The sequence below is a fragment of the Salvelinus namaycush genome, chromosome 15 (assembly GCF_016432855.1).
Source record: "Salvelinus namaycush isolate Seneca chromosome 15, SaNama_1.0, whole genome shotgun sequence".
In the NCBI taxonomy this organism is placed as follows: domain Eukaryota; kingdom Metazoa; phylum Chordata; class Actinopteri; order Salmoniformes; family Salmonidae; genus Salvelinus; species Salvelinus namaycush.
In genome coordinates, this window is record NC_052321.1 from 35,701,932 (window position 1) to 35,724,615 (window position 22,684).

A 22,684-nucleotide genomic window follows, 5' to 3' on the forward strand; every position below is an offset into this window, starting at 1 on the left:
AGGGGGATAAAATGGGATACCTATCCACCACCATAAGGATGGTGATGTTGCCATGTGACGGAGGGTCACCCGTGACGAAGTCCAAGGACATATAGGACCAGGTGTGGTGAGGAACAGGGAGTAGTTGAAGGAGGCCAGCCGGAGTTTGCGTCGGAGTCTTGTTCTGCGCACACACAGTGCATGCGGCAATGAAAGCGGAGACGTCAGGAACCATGGTGGGCCACCAAAAACGTTGTCGGACGAAAGCCAAGGTCCGACGGGAGCCAGGATGACACGTGAGTCTCGAGGAATGTGCCCATTCCAGGACTGGAGCATGGGCAGAGTCCGGGACAAACATCCGGTTGGGCGGGCCCCCCCCCCCCCCCTTTGGACCCCGGGTGGTAGGAGGTAGTGAAACCAGATGAATAACAGGGCCCTGCCTGGATTTGAGGTGCTTGGCGGTGCGGCGATATTTCAGGTTCTTATGGTCCATTCACACCAAGAATGGATGTTCCTCCCCTTCTAACCAGTGCCATTCACTCCTACAATGCCATCTTAACTGCTAGTAATTCACGATTTCCCACGTCATAGTTCCACTCAGCAGGGTTAAGACGATGGGAAAGGAAAGCGCAGGGATTCAGCTTCTGGTCCTGGGCAGAACGCTTGGACATGACAGCCCCCACTCTGACGTCCGAGGTGTCAACCTCCACCACGAGCTGACGGGACGGGTCCGGATGTATTAACTTCTCTGGGATATGTGGGACGGAGCATCCCACCTAACCAACAGCCAGTGAAATTGCAGGGCGCCAAATTCAAAACAACAGAAATCTCATAATTAAAATTCCTCAAACATACAAGTATTATACACCATTTTAAAGATAAACCTCTCGTTAATCCAGCCACAGTGTCTGATTTCAAAAAGGATTTACGGCGAAAGCACACCTTGCGATTATGTACATAGCCACAGAAAAACACAGCCATTTTTCCAGCCAAAGAGAGGAGTAACAAAAAGCAGAAATAGAGATAAAATTAATCACTAACCTTTGATGATCTTCATCAGATGACACTCATAGGACTTCATGTTACACAATACATGTATGTTTTGTTCGGTAAAGTTCATATTTACATCCAAAAATCAGAGTTTAGGCGGGACGCTATTGTCTCACTTGGCCAAAAGCCAGACAAAATGCAGCACGCCAAATTCAAATAAATTACTATAAAAATCCAACTTTCATTAAATCACACATGAAAGATACCAAATTAAAGCTACACTGGTTGTGAATCCAGCCAACATGTCAGAATTCAAATAGGCTTTTCGGCGAAAGCAAACGATGCTATTATCTGAGGATAGCACCATTGTAAACAAAGAGAGAGAAGCATATTTCAACCCTGCAGGCGCGACACAAAACGCAGAAATAAAAATATAATTCATGCCTTACCTTTGATGACCTTCTGTTGTTGGCACTCCAATATGTCCCATAAACATCACAAATGGTCCTTTTGTTCGATTAATTCCGTCGATATATATCCAAAATGTCAATTTATTTGGCGCGTTTGATCCAGAAAAACACCGGTTCCAACTTGCTCAACGTGGCTACAAAATATCTCAAAGGTTACCTGTAAACTTTGCCAAAACATTTCAAACTATTTTTGTAATACAACTTTAGGTATTTTTTTACGTAAATAATCGATAAAATTGAAGACGAGATTATCTGTGTTCAATACAGGATTAAAACAAACTGTAGCATGCTTTCTGGTTACGCGCCTCTAACAAACAGTACACTTCACTCGACCCTCGTTCTGAACAGGGCTACTTCTTCATTACACAAAGGAAAAACCCTCAACCAATTTCTAAAGACTGTTGACATCCAGTGGAAGCGATAGGAACTGCAAGAAGGTCCCTTAGAATTCTGTATTCCCAATGAAATCTCATTGAAAAGAGAGTGACCTCAAAAACAAAATCTGAATGGTTTGTCCTCGGGGTTTCGCCTGCTAAATAAGTTCTGTTATACTCACAGACATGATTCAAACAGTTTTAGAAACTTAGAGTGTTTTCTATCCAAATCTATTTGGGTATGCTTTTCATCCAAACGTGAAAATGCTGCCCCCTATCCTAGAGAAGTTTTAAGATGGGAGCTGTAGTGAATCGCTGCTTGAAGTCTGAGAACGCCCGGTCAGCTGCTGGAGACCATATGAACAAAATCTTGGGAGAGGTGAGTGCAGAGAGGGGGGATGCAAGGGTGCTGTAACCCCGGATGAAACAACGGTAGAAATGAGCAAACCCCAGGAAACGTTGCAATGCATTCTGGATGTGGGTTGAGGCCAATCCACCACTGCTCTCACCTTCTCAGGGTCCGTCTGAATACTCCCTGCAGCGATGACGTACCCTAGGAAGGAGATGGTGGAGCGATGAAACTCACATTTCTCCGCCTTCACGAAAAGCTGGATCTCCAGGAGACGCCGGAGGACCTGTCGGACATGTAGGACGTGCTCTTGAGCTTATCGGGAAAAAATGAGGATGTTGTAGAGGTAGACAAACAAATCGGTTCAACATGTAACGGAGCACATCATTGACCAGGAACACTGCTGGAGTGTTTGTCAGTCCGAACGGCATCACCAGGTACTCGTAGTGCCCGCTAGCCATGTTAAAGGCTGTCTTCCACTCGTCTCCTTCCGGTATCCGAACCAGATGGTAGGCGTTTCAAAGGTCCAACTTGGAGAAGATGACCGCCCCCTGGAAATGCTCAAAAGCCGAGGAGATAAGTGGTAGCGGGTAACGGTTTATAACCGTAATGCCATTAAGACCCCTGTAGTCGATACACGGACGCAGGGTCTTGTCCTTCTCCACAAAGAAGAACCCTGCACCAGCGGGGGAGGCAGATAGATGCATAATCCCTGCAGCGAGAAAGTCCTCAATATAACCTTCCATCACTCTGGTCTCCGGACCCAACAGGGAATAAAGTCACTCCCGAGTCGTTGCAGTGCCCAGGAGAAGGTCGATAGTACAGTCGTAGAGCCAAAGCGGAGGAAGAGATGTGGCGCGGGCAGATTTGAAAACCCCCCGTAAGTCCTTGTTCTCTGCGGGAATGGCGGAGAGATCCGAGGCGTTATCCCGCAGGGAGATGTCCCGTGGCAGGCTGTGCCGACTTCAGTCAATGTGCATGGCAAAACGGACTCCAACTCCAACTCATGATGGAACCTGTAGTCCAGTCAGTTAGGGGGTTGTGCCTCTGTAGCCATGAAAACCCCAAAACCATGGATACATGAGGAGACTCCAGGAGCAGAAACTGCATAGACTAACTGTGGTTGCCTGACACTCGCAGGTTGATAGGAACCGAATTGTGGGTGACTCTGCCAATAGAGCGCCCATCCATCACTCTGACATCGATTGGGATGGAAAGGGCTTGAGTGGAGATACCCAGCTCCAACACCAGGGCAGTGTCCATAAATTCGGGTGACACCGGATTCTCTTGGAAAAGTAGACTTTGGGGATTCCCGGGATTCATCAGAGGCGAGGTGGAATTCATGGACGAGAGAGAGCAACAAGGAACAGACCCCATCTCCCTCCTACGTTCCCGTAACCGCCCATCGATCCGGATTGTCAAGGCTATGAGGGAGTTGAGGTCCATGGGCAGCTCCCGAGCTGTGAGCTCGTCTTTAATCACCTCCGATAATCCGTGAAGGAACAAGGCTTCCGGGTTCCAGGCGCTCTCAGCAGCCAACGTGCGAAAATCCACTGCGTAGTCTGCCACACTACGGGAGTCTTGACGTAGTTAGAGCAGCTTACAAGCAGCCTCTCTCCCGGACAACGGAGAATCGAACACTTTACGTACCTCCTCCACAAACTCATCCAGACTGAGGCAAACGGTGGACTCTTGCTCCCACATCGCTGTAGCCCAGGCGAGTGCCCTCCCGGACATCAGCGTTATCAAGTACGCTATCTTTGAGCGGTCCGAGGGGAACGAAGAAGGCTGCACCTCGAAGATGAGAGAGCACTGGGAGAAAAACGCCTGGCAGGTTCCAGAATCTCCAGCGTAGCGCTCCGGAGGTGGTAAGCGAGGTTCTCGGGACACCGGCGTAGGCTGGGAACAATCGCAGCTGATGGTGGGGTTGCTAAGAGTCTGAGGGTTTATTGTTACTTGCTGCCTAGTAGGGAATCCGCGGAATTGCTCCAGCAATGTATTGAACGCATGGCCATGGCGTTCTGCCAGGGTATGGAGTCCCTCCATAAGGCTTTGCAGTAACTCTGCGTGTCTTCCAATGGAAAGTGACAGCGTTGCGGAGCTGGTCCGAGTCTGCTGAGTCAGTCATGGCCAGTTCGTACAATCACGGCTCAGATGCAGACACAGGAGGCGGATAGTACGAGTCTCAGAGTTTATTACAGTACAAGGGGCAGGCAATCGCTAGGTCAAGGCAGGCAAAGAGTCGTAATCCAAATCAGAGTCAGGCAGGTACAGGACGGCAGGCAGGATCAGGGTCAGGACAGGCAGAAAGGTCAGAACTGGGAGGACTAGGAAAAGCAAAAACTAGAGCACAGGAAACAAGATGAACTGGCAACAGAAAAACAGAAACCGCAGGTATAAATACACATGAGGTAATGGGAGACACCTGGTGTGGGTTGGAGACAATCACAAGACAGGTGAAACAGATCAGGGTGTGACACTGACTGTGATGGGATTATATTGTATGGTCATTATATCCCCTGGCCAGACAGAAGCCTTTTATGGTTGGAGTCAGGCCATGTACATAAAAAGATCAGAATGCATTAAAGAGGAGGCTTATTGAGGCCACGTACAGAAAGAAAGAGAGGAGCCAGGTACTAGAGTGGTTCAGTGCACTTCTTCCAGGACTCCCAGAAAAAACTGTGGCAATGTCATCACTCCGCCCACCTTCCTTCTATCCCATGAAAATGCTGAACTCCTTGCTTCTGTCCAATGAAAATGCTGAACACCTTTCTTCTGTCCAATGAAAACGCTGTAGCTGTGTCAACCAGAAGGTAGCCTACTTGCAATAGTAGTAACCTTTCCTTAGAGTTTCCTTTACCTCAGATGGTCAAACCATTTTTACATTAGCAGTCACAAAGTGCTTTACAGTAACCTGGCCAGGACCCCAAAGAGCAAGTAAAGCAGAAGCGAAAGCACAGTGGTCAGGGAAAACTCCCTAGAAGAAAGAAGCCTAGAGAGGAACTCGGCTCAGAGGGTTGGTCTTTGATGAGCCATCAGTATGTTGCCGCCCTGGCAGTGTCTGAACTGCTCCTCGTAGCCTCCTAGAAAGGTCAACAGGTCCACCATGTGGCTCAACACATCACCACCCAGGGGGACAAAGTAGCCATCACCAAGGTTGCATTTCCTGGGACAAATTCTTAGGTTTTTACATAAAAATGTAACACGATGTGCAAGTGACTTTGTCCCATGTCATACCTCTGGGTCCTGTCCCCTCATCTTTTGAGTGGCTTGACGATTATATCATCACATTTCTGCCAGATGCCTTTTATGACATTTTTGCCCATTGAAGACCATTTAAAAAACCTACAAAAGTAAAAAACTACGACTATTTCATGGAAAACTACGCATCACTTTCATACCGTATCTCGGCACCCCAAACCAAATCCGCTACTAATGTTAAGGCAAAAAACAATATGACTGTGGATATAGAAAAAACTTTGTGTAATACACTTCTCACATCAGCTGGGCAGACTTTTCACTCAGTTTGTTGTACGAAATAACTAGAACAACATACTCCAGGCATTCAGCAAAGCAAGCAGAAACCAGTTCAACCTTCCTCCATCTGTCCATCCCGGTGTACAGCTGCAGTGGTAGGAAGTCAACATCTGGAACAGGGCAGCTAAAGCCACATAGCAGGGTCACTGCCTTTCCTCTCCTCTGCCTGCCTCTCTGACTGTACTGTCGAGCTGTCTATCTGTACTGGAAGACTTTACCATCAAGCCTTTGTTAAATGGATGGATATCTCACTGTGTTGCTGTCATAGCTCTGTCTCTGTGGTGTAAATCTCACTTGTGCACTGATCTGATGCACACATTGATCACACTCTCTGACTGACTGGGTGATGGATAGAGAGGCAATATAGGAAAGGGGATAGAGGGAGAGGAGAAAAAATGAAACCAGGAGGTGTCTCCTAATAGTCCAAGGTGGAGGGAGGACAGATGCAGAGTGAGACTAATTTGAATTAGGGTTTAAGCCAAGGGGGGAAACTTGCGTTGCATCCCAAATTACACCCTATTCCCTTTATAGTGCACTACTTTCTTTTTTTATACAGGGCCCATGCACTGTAAAGGGAATAGGGTGCCATTTGGGACACATTGGAGTGACAGGGGCGAGTCAAATGGTAGATGAGGAAACACTATGCATAATAGCAATCTATTTTACCCTGTCATTTTACAATCCCGACAGGTTTATAACCATAGCGATCATACAATTCACTTCTGTGCCTATAGCTTATTCTACTGGGTGGTCTGGAGGCAGAGCAGTTGTGTGGTAGTATTATGGCAGGGTTTAACCCTCTCTGCTCCCTGTCTGCTCTGTGCTCCACTCCCAGCCTTTATCTGTAACAGATAGATAACAGGATCCCCTCCGCTTCCCCCCTGTGGATTATACATGTGGTTGTTTACTGCCTTTAATTCTGCCGGCTGGCACACACATACGTATGTAGACACACACAGACTCGCCAACACACACACACACACACACATAAATACATACTCACCAATGCACATACTGGCTGGCATACACACATGACCACGTACATATGCAAGTGGATGTGCACACGCTCGCACACGCATGCACACACAGCGGCACTCTGTCCGAGAGCAGCAGATTATAGTTGTATGAGTGTGAGTGACTATTTGCAGTTTACAGTCTAGCTGCGCTCATTTCAGTCCATGTTTATTTGCCTACTACAATGCTGTAATGCCTTTTGTAAGGAGAGGGCATATTATATATTTTTTATAATACGTATTTGGAATGACCACATCAATCATCGGCTGTTTGACTTTTCTCAGGCATACCGCTGCACCCTGACCTTTTTAAAGGGGCAATATGGGATTGGGATACATCCTGCTGGAACACGGACATCCTGGATGAGGTAAAACAATGCTTTCAGATCAGATCAAAATATTGACCATTAGATTTGAAATATTTTCATCATATCGACCATCAGATATTGTCCTTGATGTTATTTTTTTAAAGAGTGAAATCATTCTTGATGATCTGATACATCAAACAATATTCCCTATTAGATCATGTTTTTGTTTCCCAGATGAGTTTTTCATCCCATTACACTATCTTTACGTGATCATACCAGACTTCATTTGGTACATAGAGATGAATGACTTTTTATCTTAGATTGCGTGTTGGAGGTTGATGCACTATTTTTGTGATTGAGATAGAGTTTACATCATTTTAACCTCAGTGTGTAATGTATGTTGTGCGTTGGGTTGCACATTAGTGATGTGTGTGCTCGTGCGTGCATGCATTTGTGTGCGTGTGTATGCATGTGTGTGTGCGTCCATAAGTACACGTGTGTGTTTAACGTTATTATTCTGTGTGTTGTGTTGACAGTAGTGAGCAGTGATGAGTGACAGGGAGGCAGCCCAGGCCCATGTCCTTCTGTCATCACAGGGCCACCAGACAGCCCTCCACCGAGCAGCCATGGTGGGGAACTGTGATATCATAGACGGACTCATCAAGGGAGGCTGCGCTCTAGACCTGCAGGACAAGGTGAGGGAGAGAAATGTCTCTGAATCTGGATCTGTCCCTATACAGTTGAAGTCGGAAGTTTGCATACACCTTAGCCAAATACATTTAAACTCAGTTTTTCACAATTTCTGACATTTAATCCTAGTAAAAATTCCCTGTCTTAGGTCAGTTAGGATCACCACTTTATTTTAAGAATGTGAAATGTCAGAATAATAGTAGAGAGAATTACTTATTTCAGCTTTTATTTCTTTCATCACATTCCCAGTGGGTCAGAAGTTTACATACACTCAATAGTATTTGGTAGCATTGCCTTTCAATTGTTTAACTTGGGTCAAAGGTTTCGGGTAGCCTTCCACAAGCTTCCCACAATAAATTGGGTGAATTTTGGCCCATTCCTCCTGACAGAATAGGTGTAACTGAGTCAGGTTTGTAGGCCTCCTTGTTCGCACACACTTTTTCAGTTCTGCCCACAAATGTTCTATGGGATTGAGGTCAGGGCTTTGTGATGGCTACTCCAATACCTTGACTTTGTTGTCCTTAAGCCATTTTGCCACAACTTTGGAAGTATGCTTGGGGTCATTGTCCATTTGGGAGACCCATTTGCAACCAAGCTTTAACTTCCTGACTGATGTCTTGAGATGTTGCTTCAATATATTCACATCATTTTCCTACCTCATGATGCCATCTATTTTGTGAAGTGCACCAGTCCCGCCTGCAGCAAAGCACTCCCACAACATGATGCTGCCACCCCCGTGCTTCACGGATGGTGTTCTTCGGCTTTTTCCTCCAAACATAACGATGGTCATTATGTTCAAACAGTTCTATTTTTGTTTCATCAGACCAGAGGATATCTCTCCAAAAAGTACGATCTTTGTCTCCATGTGCAGTTGCAAACCGTAGTCTGTCTTTCTATGGCTGTTTTGGAGCAGTGGCTTCTTCCTTGCTGAGCGGCCTTTCAGGTTGTCGATGTAGGACTCGTTTTACTGTGGATATAGATACATATGTACCTGTTTCCTCCAGCATCTTCACAAGGTCCTTTGCTGTTGTTCTGGGATTGATTTGCACTTTTCGCACCAAAGTATGTTCATCTCTAGGAGACAGAACGCGTCTCCTTCCTGAGCGGTATGACGGCTGTGTGGTCCCATGGTGTTTATACTTGTGTACTATTGTTTGTACATATGAACGTGGTAACTTCAGGCATTTGGAAATTGCTCCCAATGATGAACCAGACTTGTGGAGGTCTACCATTTTTTTCTGAGGTCTTGGCTGATTTCTTTTGAATTTCCCATGATGTCAAGCAAAGAGGCACTGAGTTTGAAGGTAGGCCTTGAAATACATCCACAGGTACACCTCCAATTGACTCAAATCAAATCATTGACTCAAATCAGAAGCTTCTAAAGTCCTGACATCATTTTCTGGAATTGTCAAAGCTGTTTAAAGGCACAGTCAACTTAGTGTATGTAAACTTATGACTCACTGGAATTGTGATACAGTGAATTATAAGTGAACTAATCTGTCTGTAAACAATTGTTGGAAAAAGTACTTGTGTCATGCACAAAGTAGATTTCCTAACCGACTTGCCAAAACTATAGTTTGTTAACAAGAAATTTGTGGAGTGGTTGAAAAAGCGAGTTTTAATGACTCCAACATAAGTGTATGTAAACTTCAATCACCTTCAACTGTATATAGTGCATTCGGAAAGTATTCAGACTCTGACGCTTTACACATTTTGTTACGTTACAGCCTTATTCTATAATGGATTAAATTCCTTTTTTTCCTCTTAATCTATACACAATACCCCATAATGACAAAGCGAAAACAGGTTTTTAGAAATTTGTGCAAATGTACAGTAAAACGTGTTTACATAAGTATTCAGACCCTTTGCAATGAGACTCGAAATTGAGCTCCGGTGCATCCTGCTTCCATTGGTCATTCTTGAGATGTTTGTAGAACTTGATTGGAGTCCACCTGTGGAAAATTCAATTGATTGGACATGATTTGGAAAGGCACACACCTGTCTATATAAGGTCCCACAGTTGACAGTGCATGTCAGAGCAAAAACCAAGCCATGAGGTCGAAGAAATTGTCCGTAGAGCTCCGAGACGGGATTGTGTCGAGGCACAGATCTGGGGAAGGGTAACAAAACATTTCTGCAGCATTGATGGTCCCCAAGAACACAGTGGCCTCCACCAGAAGTTTGGAACCACTAAGACTCTTCCTAGAGCTGGCCGCCCGGCTAAACTGAGCAATCGGGGGAGAAGGGCCTTAGTCAGGGAGGTGACCAAGAACCCAATGGTCACTCTGACAGCGCTCCAAAGTTCCTCTGTGGAGATGGGAGAACTTTCCAGAAGAACAACCATCTCTGCAGCACTCCACCAATCAGGCCTTTATGGTAGAGTGGCCAGACAGAAGCTACTCCTCAGTAAAAGGCAATTCACAGCCAGCTTGGAGTTTGCCAAAAGGCACCTAAAGGACTCTCAGACCATGATAAACAAGATTCTCTGGTCTGATGAAACCAAGATTGAACTTTTTGGCCTGAATACCAAATGTCACATCTGGAGGAAACCTGGCACCATACCTATGGTGAAGCATGGTCGTGGCAGCGTCATGCTGTGGGGATGTTTTTCAGCGGCAGGGACTGGGAGACTAGTCAGACTCGAGGGAAAGCTGAATGGAGTAAAGTACAGAGAGATCCTTGATGAAAACCTGCTCCAGAGTGCTCAGGACCTCAGACTGGGGCGAAGGTTCACCTTCCAACATGACAACGACCCTAAGCACACAGCCAAGACAAAGCAGGGGTGGCTTCGAGCTTGAACCCGATCGAACATTGGTCACATACACATGGTTGGCATATGTTAATGCGAGTGTAGCGAAATTATTGTGCTTCTAGATCCGACCGTGCAGTAATATCTAACATGTAATCTAACAATTTCACAACTACCTGGTACACACAAGTGTAAAGGAATGAATAAGAATATGTACATATAAATATATGGATGAGTGATGGCTGAACGGCATAGGCAAGATGCAGTAGATGGTATAGAGTACAGTATATACATATGAGATGAGTAATGTAGGGTGTGTAAACATTATATAAAGTGTCATTGTTTAAAGTGACTAGTGATACATTTATTACATCCAATGTTTTATTATTAAACTGGCTAGAGATTTGAGTCAGTATGTTGGCAGCAGCCACTCAATGTTAGTGATGGCTGTTTAACAGTCTGATGGCCTTGAGATAGAAGCTGTTTTTCAGTCTCTCGGTCCCATCTTTGATGCACCTGTACTGACCTTGCCTTTTGGATGATAGCGGGGTGAACAGGCAGTGGCTCGGGTGGTTATTGTCCTTGATGATCTTTTTGGCCTTCCTGTGACATCAGGTGGTGTAGGTGTCCTGGAGGGCAGGTGTTTTGCCCCCGGTGATGTGTTGTGCAGACCTCACTACCCTCTGGAGAGCCTTACGGTTGTGGGCGGAGCAGTTGCCATACCAGGCGGTGATACAGCCCGACAGGATGCTCTTGATTGTGCATTTGTAAAAGTTTTTGGTGACAAGCCAAATTTTTTCAGCCTCCTGAGGTTGAAGAGGCGCTGCTGCGCTATCTTCACCATGCTGTCTGTGTGGGTGGACCAATTCAGTTTGTCCGTGATGTGTATGCCGAGGAACTTAAAACTTTCCACCTTCTCCACTACTGTCCCGTCGATGTGGATGGGGGGTGCTCCCTCTACTGATCCCTGAAGTTCAGGATCATCTCCTTTGTTTTGTTGACGTTGAGTGCGAGGTTATTTTCCTGACACTCCGAGGGCCCTCACCTGTTCCCTGTAGGCTGTCTCGTCGTTGTTGGTAATCAAGCCTACCACTCTAGTGTCGTCTGCAAACTTGATGATTGAGTTGGAGGCGTGCATGGCCACGCAGTCATGGGTGAACAGGGAGTACAGGAGAGGGCTGAGAACGCACCCTTCGTGGGGCCCCAGTGTTGAGGATTAGCGGGGTGGAGATGTTGTTTCCACCTGGGGGCGTCCCGTCAGAAAGTCCAGGTCCCAGTTGCACAGGGCGGGGTCAAGACCCAGGGTCTCGAGCTTAATGACGAGTTTAGAGGTTACTATGGTGTTAAATGCTGTGCTGTAATCGATGAACAGCATTCTTTCATAGGTATTCATCTTGTCCAGATGGGTAGGGCAGTGTGCAGTGTGATTGCGTCGTCTGTGGACCTATTGGGGCGGTAAGCAAATTGGAGTGGGTCTAGGGTGTCAGGTAGGGTGGAGGTGATATGATCCTTGACTAGTCTCTCAAAGCACTTCATGATGATGGAAGTGAGTGCTACGGGGTGTTTAGCTCAGTTACCTTAGCTTTCTTGGGAACAGGAACAATGGTGACTCTCTTGAAGCTTGTGAGAACAGCAGACTGGGATAGGGATTTATTGAATATGTCTGTAAACACACCAGCCAGCTGGTTTGTGCATGCTCTGAGGACGCGGCTAGGGATGCAGCCTTGCGAGGTTAAACACGTTTAAATGTTTTACTCACGTTGGCTGCAGTGAAGGAGAGCCCCCAGGTTTTGGGTAGCAGGCCGTGTCAGTGTCACTGTATTGTCCTCAAAGTGAGCAAAGAAGTTGTTTAGTTTGTCTGGGAGCAAGACGTCAGTGTCCGCGACGGGGCTGGTTTTCTTTTTGTAATCCGTGATTGACTGTAGACCCTGCACATACGTCTCATGTCTGAGCCGTTGAATTGGGACTCTACTTTGTCTCTATACTGACGCTTAGCTTGTTTGATTGCCTTGCGGAGGGAATAGCTACACTGTTTGTATTCGGTCATGTTTCCGGTCGCCTTGCCATGATTAAAAGCAGTGGTTCGCGCTTTCAGTTTTGAGTGAATGCTGCCATCAATCCACTGTTTCTGGTTGGGGAAGGTTTTAATAGTCACCGTGGGTACAACATCACCGATGCACTTGCTAATAAACTCGCTCACCAAATCAGCATATACATCAATGTTGTTGTCTGAGGCTATCCGGAACATATCCCAGTCCACGTGATCGAAGAAATCTTGACGCGTGGAATCAGATTGGTCGGACCAGTGTTGAACAGACCTGAGCACGGGTGTTTCCTGTTTTAATTTCTGTCTATAGGCTGGGAGCAACAAAATGGAGTCGTGGTCAGGTGTGCCGAAAGGACGTCGCGGACGTCAAGGACGTCGCGGAAGTTAGAGTAGCAATGATCCAGAATTTTGCCAGCGCGGGTCGCGCATTCGATATGCTGATAAAATTTAGGGAGCCTTGTTTTCAGATTAGCCTTGTTAAAATCCACAGCTACAATAAATGCAGCCTCAGGATATGTGGTTTCCAGTTTACATAGAGTCCAATAAAGTTATTTCAGGGCTGTTGAGGTGTCTGCTTGGGGGGGGATATACACGGCTGTGATTATAATCGAAGAGAATTCTCTTGATAGATAATGCGGTCGGCATTTGATTGTAAGGAAGTCTAGGTCAGGTGAACAAAGGACTTGAGTTCCTGTATGTTGTTATGATCACACCATGATTGGTTAATTCTAAGTCATACAGCCCCGCCCTTCTTCTTAGCAGAAAGATGTTTGTTTCTGTGGGCGCGATGCGTGAAGAAACCGGGTGGCTGTACCGACTCTGATAAGTTATCCCGAGTGAGGCATGTTTCTGTGGGCGCGATGCGTGAAGAAACCGGGTGGCTGTACCGACTCTGATAAGGTATCCCGAGTGAGGCATGTTTCTGTGGGCGCGATGCGTGAAGAAACCGGGTGGCTGTACCGACTCTGATAAGGTATCCCGAGTGAGGCATGTTTCTGTGGGCGCGATGCGTGAAGAAACCGGGTGGCTGTACCGACTCTGATAAGGTATCCCGAGTGAGGCATGTTTCTGTGGGCGCGATGCGTGAAGAAACCGGGTGGCTGTACCGACTCTGATAAGGTATCCCGAGTGAGGCATGTTTCTGTGGGCGCGATGCGTGAAGAAACCGGGTGGCTGTACCGACTCTGATAAGGTATCCCGAGTGAGTCATGTCTCCGTGAAACAGAGAATGTTACAATCTCTGATGGCTCTCTGGAAGGCAACCCTTGCTCGAATTTCGTCTACCTTGTTGTCAAGAGACTGGACATTGGCGAGTAGTATACTCGGGAGCGGTGAGCGATGTGCCCGTCTACGGAGCCTGACCAGAAGACCGCTCCGTCTGTCCCTTCTGCGGCGACGCTGTTTTGGGTCGCCTAAATCAAATCAAATCAATTTATAAAGCCCTTCTTACATCAGCTGATATCTCAAAGTGCTGTACAGAAACCCAGCCTAAAACCCCAAACAGCAAGCAATGCAGGTGTAGGTGTAGAAGCACGGTGGCTAGAAAGGCCAGAACCTAGGAAGAAACCTAGAGAGGAACCAGGCTATGAGGGGTGGCCAGTCCTCTTCTGGCTGTGCCGGGTGGAGATTATAACAGAACATTGCCAAGATGTTCAAATGTTCATAGATGACCAGCAGGGTCAAATAATAATAATCACAGGGGTTGTCGAGGGTGCAACAGGTCAGCACCTCAGGAGTAAATGTCAGTTGGCTTTTCATAGCCAATCATTCAGAGTATCTCTACCGCTCCTTCTGTCTCTAGAGAGTTGAAAACAGCAGGTCTGGGAGAGGTAGCATGTCCGGTGAACAGGTCAGGGTTCCATAGCCGCAGGCAGAAAAGTTGAAACTGGAGCAGCAGCACAGCCAGGTGGACTAGGGACAGCAAGGTGTCATCAGACCAGGTAGTCCTGAGGTATGGTCCTAGTGCTCAGGTCCTCCGAGAGAGAGAAAGAATTAGAGAGAACATACTTAAATTCACACAGGACACCAGATAAGACAGGAGAAGTACTCCAGATATAACAGACTGACCCTAGCACCCCGACACATAAACTACTGCAGCATAAATACTGGAGGCTGAGACAGGAGGGGTCGGGAGACACTGTGGCCCCGTCCGACAACACCCCCGGACAGGGCCAAACAGGCAGGCTATAACCCCACCCACATTGCCAAAGCACAGCCCCCACACCACTAGAAGGTATTGTCAACCACCAACTTACCATCCTGAGGCCGAGAATAGCCCACAAAGATCTCCGCCACGGCACAACCCAAGGAGGGGGCGCCAACCCAGACAGAAAGATCACGTCAGTGACTCAACCCACTCAAGTGACGCACCCCTCCTAGGGACGGCATGGAAGAGCACCAGTAAGCCAGTGACTCAGCCCCTGAAATAGGATCCCTACTGGGATCCGATCCATTGTCCTGGGTGGTGGTCCAAACAGAGAATCTGCCTCGGGAAAGTCATATTCCTGGTCGTAATGTTGGTAAGTTGACGTTGCTCTTATATCCAATAGTTCTTCCCGGCTGTATGTAATAAGACTTAAGATTTCCTGGGGTAACAGTGTAAGAAATAATACATTAAAAAAAACTAATACTGCATAGTTTCCTAAGAACGCGAAGCAAGGTGACCATCTCTGTCGGCGCCATCTTTTCAGAGGATCTGCACAGAAAAATGGGAGAAACTCCCCAAATACAGGTGTGCCAAGCTTGTAGCGTCATACCCAAGAAGACTCGTGGCTGTTAATCGCTGCCAAAGGTGCTTCAGCAAAGTACTGACTAAAGGGTCTGCATACTTATGTAAATGTGATATTTTAGTGTTTTATTGTGAATATATTTGCAAACCCTTCTAAAAACCAGTTTTTACTTTGTCATTATGGGGTATTGTGTGTAGATTGATGAGGAAAGAAAACAAATGTCATCAATTTTAGAATAAGGCTGTAACGTAACAAAATGTGGAAAAGTCGAGGAGTCTGAATACTTTCCGAATGCGCTGTAGGTCCCCATGGGCCCTGGTCAAAAGTATTGCACTATAAAGGGAATAGGGCGCCATTTGGGACACAGCCTCTGAATGTCACATGAAATGTTGAGGAATCTGAAGCAATGTTACTGAAATGTCACTGAATCTTCATGTCTAAAGACAAAGTCACATTTCCTTTATTTAATTTACAGGAGGGCCAAAAATACAAGCATTCACAACACAGGGAGGAATGTAATGTACCTGAACTGTATTAGCAATCTATATGAGGTCCGGGCATATGAATTAAATTACATTATTAGAAAAACAAATGTTTCACTCCTTCTAATGACAGTCTCGCTTTTTCTGATAGGACGGCAACACGGCGCTCCATGAGGTCTCATGGCATGGCTTCTGTCAGTCAGTCAAACTGTTGGTCAAGGCTGGAGCTGACGTTCACGCCAGGAACAAGGTACAGCAATTCAAATGTGAATATGTTAGGTCTAGATCTGGGACCAATGATGGTAAAAAGCATTAGGACTGAAATGCGTTTCTGTCTGGTGCCTGACAGGTTTTTCATGCCACTCTCAGAGTGCATCCCAAATGCATTCATTCTATTCCCTATTCCTTTTGAAGTAGTGCACTATAATGAATAGGGTGTCGCCTGGAATTTTTTAATAAAAAATGTGTCACATACACCGGATAGGTGCAGTGTTGTTTTACAGGGTCAGTCATAGTAGTACGGCGCCCCTTGAGCAAATTAGTGTTAAGTGCCTTGCTCAAGGGCACATCTGTCATGTTTTGTCTTTTGATTTTCATGTCTTGTCCCTGTGCTTCCCTTCCATTTGTCTCCCTCTGCTGGTCTTAGTAGGTTCTTTCCCTCTCTCTTCCCCTCCCTCTCTTCCTCTCTCGCTCTCTCTCTATCGTTCCGTTCCTGCTCCCAGCTGTTCCTCATTCTCCTAACTACCTCATTTAATCTTTCACACCTGTCCCCTATTTTGCCCTCTGATTAGAGTTCCTATTTCTCCCTCTGTTTTCCGCTTCTGTCCTTGTCGGATCTTTGTTTGATGTTTGCTGTTCCGTGTCCTGGTTCCGCCCTGTCGTGTTTTTGCCTTCATCAGATGCTGCGTGTGAGCAGGTGTCATCTAAGATATATCCAGGAGTACCGTTTTGTTTAAGTTTGGAATAAAGACTCTGTTTTTGTTAAGTCGCTTTTGGGTCCTCATTCATCTGCATAACAACATCGACAGATTTTTCACCTTGACGGCTCGGTTCTGCCACACTAGGCTTTGTGTGTTTGTTCTTAGGCAGGAAACACAGCTCTCCACCTGGCCTGTCAGAACGCTAATGCTCAGAGCGCCCACGTGCTGCTGCTGGGAGGCTCCAGACCAGACATCAAGAACAATGTGGGGGACACCTGTTTGCATGTGGCAGCACGTTACAATCACCTGGCCATGATCAAGATTCTGGTGGGCGCCTTATGCTCTGTTACGGAGAAAAACCAGGCAGGTCCCAGCTTGATTTATATTGTTACTACAGCTCCTTTCACGTCATTGATTACTTGTTGAGTTTGATGCCACAGTAGAGCTTCTGTCTGTCTTTATAACACACCCGTGTCCAGTCAGTGACTGCTCAACTCCGGGTAGAAGTAACCTTTACATAGATGTAGGATCAGCTTATCCTCCCTAACCCTGGGGGGGGGGGGGGGGGGGGGGGCTCCTTTGACTGCTCTCACACCTATAGTCACCTCTTCCCTGTGCCCAGCTAGGGGATAGGATTAGGGCTAGTCACCTGTCTGTTTCCTATGCCCAGCTAGGGGATAGGGTTAGGGCTAGTCACCTGTCTGTTTCCTATGCCCAGCTCGGGGATAGGGTTAGGGTTAGTCACCTGTCTGTTTCCTATGCCCAGCTAGGGGATAGGGTTAGTCACCTGTCTGTTTCCTATGCCCAGCTAGGGGATAGGGTTAGTCACCTGTCTGTTTCCTATGCCCAGCTAGGGGATAGGGTTAGGGATAGTCACCTGTCTGTTTCCTATGCCCAGCTAGGGGATAGGGTTAGGGATAGTCACCTGTCTGTTTCCTATGCCCAGCTAGGGGACACTGCTCTCCATATGGCAGCTGCCCTAAACCACAAGAAAACTGTTCAGCTCCTCCTGGAGGCAGGGACTGACGGCAACGCACGAAACAATGTAAGTGGATGCATCTCAAATGCTACTCCATTACCATACAGTGCTGTACTTCTGACCAGTGTACTATATAGGGGGGATTGCATTTAAAAGGAGCATTGTCAACAGTGCAGGGACCTTGTCAGCAACGCAACCTTTCAATGAATTCCTGTCTGTTCCAGGCAGGGAAGACTGCCCTGGACAAGGCCAGAGACTACAACCACAAAGACGTGTCTCTCCTGCTGGCCAGAGCTCCTCAGGTCAGCATGACATGTTTCTTTGGACATAGACCAATGATACACTGATCTGATACACATTATGAACTGATTCTGGCATCAAAACACCTCTTAGTGAACTTACATTTCCCTCCAAGAGTGACAGGTTATTAAGGAGTATAAAGAGAGCAGATGATTACCCATCGCCTCGATGAGTAGTCAGTTTTTCCAGTCTGTAATCCAGTCTGTTCTTCATTTTATGCACCTTGGCTGGACTGTGAGGTAGCAACAGACAGTATAGTTAGTCGTTAGTTTTCTACTCTCCTGGGTTTTGGTCAGGTTCACTGTTTCACTAGAGGAAGGACGGTGAGGAAGAAAAGGGACCGGCTGAAGGCAGAACGCAGAACCCAGTCTGTCACCAGAGAAGAAATGCTGCCCAACAAGGTAAAGGCTGTCTGGGGGTAAAATTAGGCGGTGTATATTGACAGGCAAAAAAATGGATGACAGTAGATGGCGGTATGCTAACCCAATGTTAAATATGATGTTTACAGTATTTGTGCCTCTTGAGTTATTGGGTTGGGATGAAGCGGAAGTCGAACCTTCATGGACCTTTGTGTAATTGGACAATAAAGTTGTCTTCTCCTTCACCTCTGCCTCCTGGCTGTTTCCTTCATCAGGACAGTGGGTACATGGCTGAGGCGTCTCACAGTAGTGAGCGTCTGGCCAGCAGGGCCGGCCTCAACAGAGCAGGGCTGCCTCACCATCATCACCACCGCCTTCACTGCAGTAAAACATCAGTCACCCCAACCAGCCCTTACCACAGAAGGAGAAGACATAAGCTTTTCAAAGAACAGGTGATTGGGGGTATCTCAGGGGATTGGGTTGTGAGGATAAAGACCATTTCTGTTCTCTGCAAGATAATGGACAATAAAGTCTTCTTCTTCCAGGCCTTGGCAGAGGATACTCCTAGAAGAAGAATGAATGGCCATCCCGACCTCCACAGGAAGAGCAGACTGTGTACATATGATGAAGCCCCTCCTCACAACGGCAAAACCTATCAGCTATACACCCTGTACCGCGACAAGGACGGCAATGTCAAACAGGTCAGTCACTACGCTGCAAAATTCTGATCATTTCCAAAATTCCCAGGTTTTCGTGAAACCCCAGATAGAAGATTCCCATACCACCTTTTTATTTCCTCTTGAAGTTATTGAAATGTTTCAACCCTAGGGGTGGGGTGTCCATAACTTAAGTGGTAGTAGTGGTACAGTACAGTAGAAGTATTGTTGTTGCTGTTGATATTGGTAATATAAGAGATCTAGAAAGAAACCAATGAAAGAAATCTAAAGAAAAGATGTAAAACAAATATCACAATTATACACGATTGTGTTGCCTGGTCAGGCCCCAGCCAATGGCTGCCACTGTAAGCCCCTGATCAAGAGGCTAGAGGGAGAGCTGAACGCCACTAAAGAGGAGATGAGGACACAGATGCTGACGGTTCAGGAGCAAGTCTATACTAGGCTTGGGAGGATGGACCGCAAGAGCATACACCAGGTCTGTCTGCTACCAGTCAATTCAATTCAACTTTGTTGCACACATGGCTTTTTCTGTCTCATACAGAAAGACAAACTACAAATACAGCCTGTAAACCTCTATTAGAATTTGTGTGGACAATTGTGTGGAAATGACATGAATGACATATAGATGTAGGATCTTATTTTGATCACTCTTTTGTGACTGAGAATTGTCCTGCAACCCTGTAGTGTATTTGAGGTTTGAAAGGCTTCTAAAGTTTGTAATATCCACTTAAAAATGTCAGACTTGATTTGCTGCGTCATTTGTATTTGATTTTTTATCCACCATTTTATCTCCATATTCCCCCTATAACGCAACACTTTTGAATGCTATTTGAGATGCAAGCTGCTGTTCGGCGTTGTGTTGATCAGATCAAAGTGCTGGATATGCTGACCCAGGAGAGGGTGGCAGCAGAGAGGATGGAGTGTCTCTACAGGATGGACCAGAGAGCTGCCCAGAGCAGAGAGGAGGCACAGAGGAGACAGGTATTGTATTACATGGCACAACCACACCCTTATATACCTTCTGTCTACATCCCAAATGGCACTCTATTCCCTATATAGTGTACTACTTTTAACCAGGGCCTTATTCACCCTTCTTAATAACGTCTGAAACGTATTCACAACATCTCTAACTAACATCTTCACTAACCCACATCCTGTGAAAACATGACAACATGTATTTCTGGTGTTCATTCACACACCAAGCAGGCAGCAGTGACCCTAACCCCTATGTTTCTCTGGTTGTTCACACACAAAACAGGCAGCAGTCACCCTAATCCTAACCCTAACCCCTGGGTTTGCGTCCCTTTGATATTTTAAGTAGAAATTGTGCACCATTTCTATTTTTTTAAGCCTGTTAAATTAACTTTTAATATAGACCACATGAAGAATTTAATAAATCAGATTTTTAATAAAGACATTCAGCATTTTGACATGTTCCTCCTTTGTGACTTCTATGAAGATCTTATCCCACTTAATCGCAAAATTTCTCCAGGTTTGCAAAGCCCTAGTTATTTTGTTGCTTTGACAAAGTAATTTCTGAAAATTATTATTTAGTTGATGGGATTAGTGATTAATTTACATCTGTCCCTCATTTTAAGGTCAACCCTGTTACGTGAACTGAACTCTCATTTTAATGTGTTGAAACTATTCCTTTTGAAATATTTTGTTTCTAAAGAAAAATGTAACATCTAATAGTAAAACTATAGTGTAAAACAGGTGAGCTGGTTGTACTCTTTTTGAACATGTTCTGGTGTTTTGTGGTGGAAAAGTGAGCAAGTCGAACATAACATGTCAACCCTGTTACTCACAGATAGACAGGCTAGAAATGTTTTAAACATTTTGGGTGAAGCTTACTTTCAATTGTCTCTCTCTGTTGCACACAACAAACTCCAGGGATTAATGGCTGTTTCGAGGTGAAATCATCCACCATGTTACAGTCAACCCTGTTACTTTATTTGGCACAACTTCTCTAGGGTAGGGGGCAGCATTCGGAATTTTGGATGAAAAGCATGCCCAAATTAAACTGCCTGCTACTCGGGCCAAGAAGATATGATATGCATATAACTGGTAGATTTGGATAGAAAACACTCTAAAGTTTCCAAAACTGTTAAAATAGTGTCTGTGAGTATAACAGAACTGATTTGGCAGGCGAAAACCTGAGAAAAATCCATTCAGGAAGTAGGATTTCTTTTGGTTTTGTAGTTTTCTATTCAATGCCATTACAGTATCCATTGACTTAGGACTCAAATCGCTAGCGTCCCACATACCCTAGAGGTTTTAATAGGCACTTACTGTATTAATTTTCTTATTTAACCACCAGAAAAATTGTTTTTTATGACGTTGAACATGTGCTCTTTATGACAGAATGTGAAAATTAGGTGAAATCAAAAGTTACACTACTCAGAAGGCACACAATTTGTGGAACGACCCCCCTATGTCTCTCTGGTGTTCACACCCCAAGCAGGCAGCAGCGACCCAGGAGTTGAAGAGGTGGTGCATGACTCAGATCCAGGATATGGACCTCCACCTCCCAGCCGACCCCCAGTACTACAAGCTGCTCCCCTCTCCGTCTGTGGGGGACGATGGAGACTCAGAGTGCCTCCCCCTGCTCTCTGTCTTCTCTGGGGACAGCAGCAGCTCTCTGGCTACCTACGTCAACCTGCTGCCATGCCCCTCACCCTCAACCACCCACAATGCACATCACAGTCCGGCGATGGAGCAGGGCCAGGGTCAGGGGTCGGGCAGGAAGTACTTTGAGCTGAAGCTGGACAGATCACCAGGTGGGTGTTAGGAGGAGCATGATAATGAGGATGAGACATGGGAAGGTGGTTCCAGAAATCAAGTCACAATCTAAAAAAAAAAGTCCAATCGGATTTCTAAAGTAAGAATTTGTTTAACCTTGTCCCAAAATTTTTGGTGTTGAAGTTGTGGGGTTGACAGTAGGTCTAGGTCTTACACCTCTGGTTTAGAAAACGCACAAGCTTGAAAAACAAGCTCCTTTTCTCGGTCCTCGCTTCTCAGATAACTACCAGAACACTACTCTTCTCCCTCTGCCAGCTCACCACCATCACCCAGGAATCCTCCTGAGCTCTACCGCCCCCCGGTGTCAGCATCCAGAACGGCTCGACAATCACATTCCGGGGCTGATCTGGGAGGGCTGCTCCAGCAGTGTCAGCAGCAGCCAGTCTCCCACCAGCAACTGGAAGCAGGGCCGGGGCCAGGACAGTCATGGCTGGCACCACAGGAAGCACCTCCGGGACCGGATCAGGACGCGCGGCCTGATGAGACCACCCAGTGTCGGGACCAGGACCCTGGAGTTCTTCATGGACAGACCCCCTGAGCCCACATTCAGTCAGGAGAGAAACAACCTACACGCCATGGAGGTAACTGATGACAAGATAGCTGTGGTGAATACTATATCAATGGTTTCACATTGCCCTCTGGTGGGCTGTCAACCGATGATTCCTTTTCACTTCTGGGAAGGGGTTGTGTGTGGAGAAGGGGTAACTTCTTCTTCACTTACTTCATGTATCTTTGTTGCAGGTGACCCAGAGGTTCTTTGAGACAGTGTCCACTCAGCTGGAGTGCTGGTATGAGAGGAAGATCCAGGATGCCAAGCGGCAGGCAGAGCTCAGGGCACAGCAGGACAGGGCCGAACTCCTGCAGCGAATTAGAAGCCTGGAGGAGGAGCTTGAACAGCTCAGGATGACCAATGGGAGCACAGACAGTTGA

The 22,684-nt window shown here is 46.3% G+C and overlaps 1 protein-coding gene across 1 annotated transcript; it reads left to right on the top strand.

Annotated features, from left to right (window-relative positions):
• The first annotated feature begins 7,568 nt into the window (after positions 1–7,568).
• On the top strand, positions 7,569–22,684 carry LOC120060057 (ankyrin repeat domain-containing protein 6-like). Its single transcript, XM_039009122.1, has 13 exons — positions 7,569–7,715; positions 15,869–15,967; positions 16,803–17,004; positions 17,588–17,682; positions 17,841–17,918; positions 18,213–18,317; positions 18,551–18,727; positions 18,821–18,976; positions 19,275–19,427; positions 19,820–19,933; positions 21,417–21,732; positions 22,010–22,335; positions 22,496–22,684. Exons 1-13 carry the CDS (start codon positions 7,569–7,571, stop codon positions 22,682–22,684), a joined length of 2,157 nt encoding a protein of 718 aa, XP_038865050.1.

Bases quoted from the DNA above. Each gene is read 5' to 3' on its own strand.
- LOC120060057 (XM_039009122.1), top strand. From the start codon at position 7,569: ATGAGTGACAGGGAGGCAGCCCAGGCCCATGTCCTTCTGTCATCACAG. The intron at 7,716-15,868 runs GTGAGGGAGAGA...TTTTTCTGATAG, and splicing joins CTCTAGACCTGCAGGACAAG to GACGGCAACACGGCGCTCCA. The intron at 19,934-21,416 runs GTATTGTATTAC...CACCCCAAGCAG, and splicing joins AGGAGGCACAGAGGAGACAG to GCAGCAGCGACCCAGGAGTT.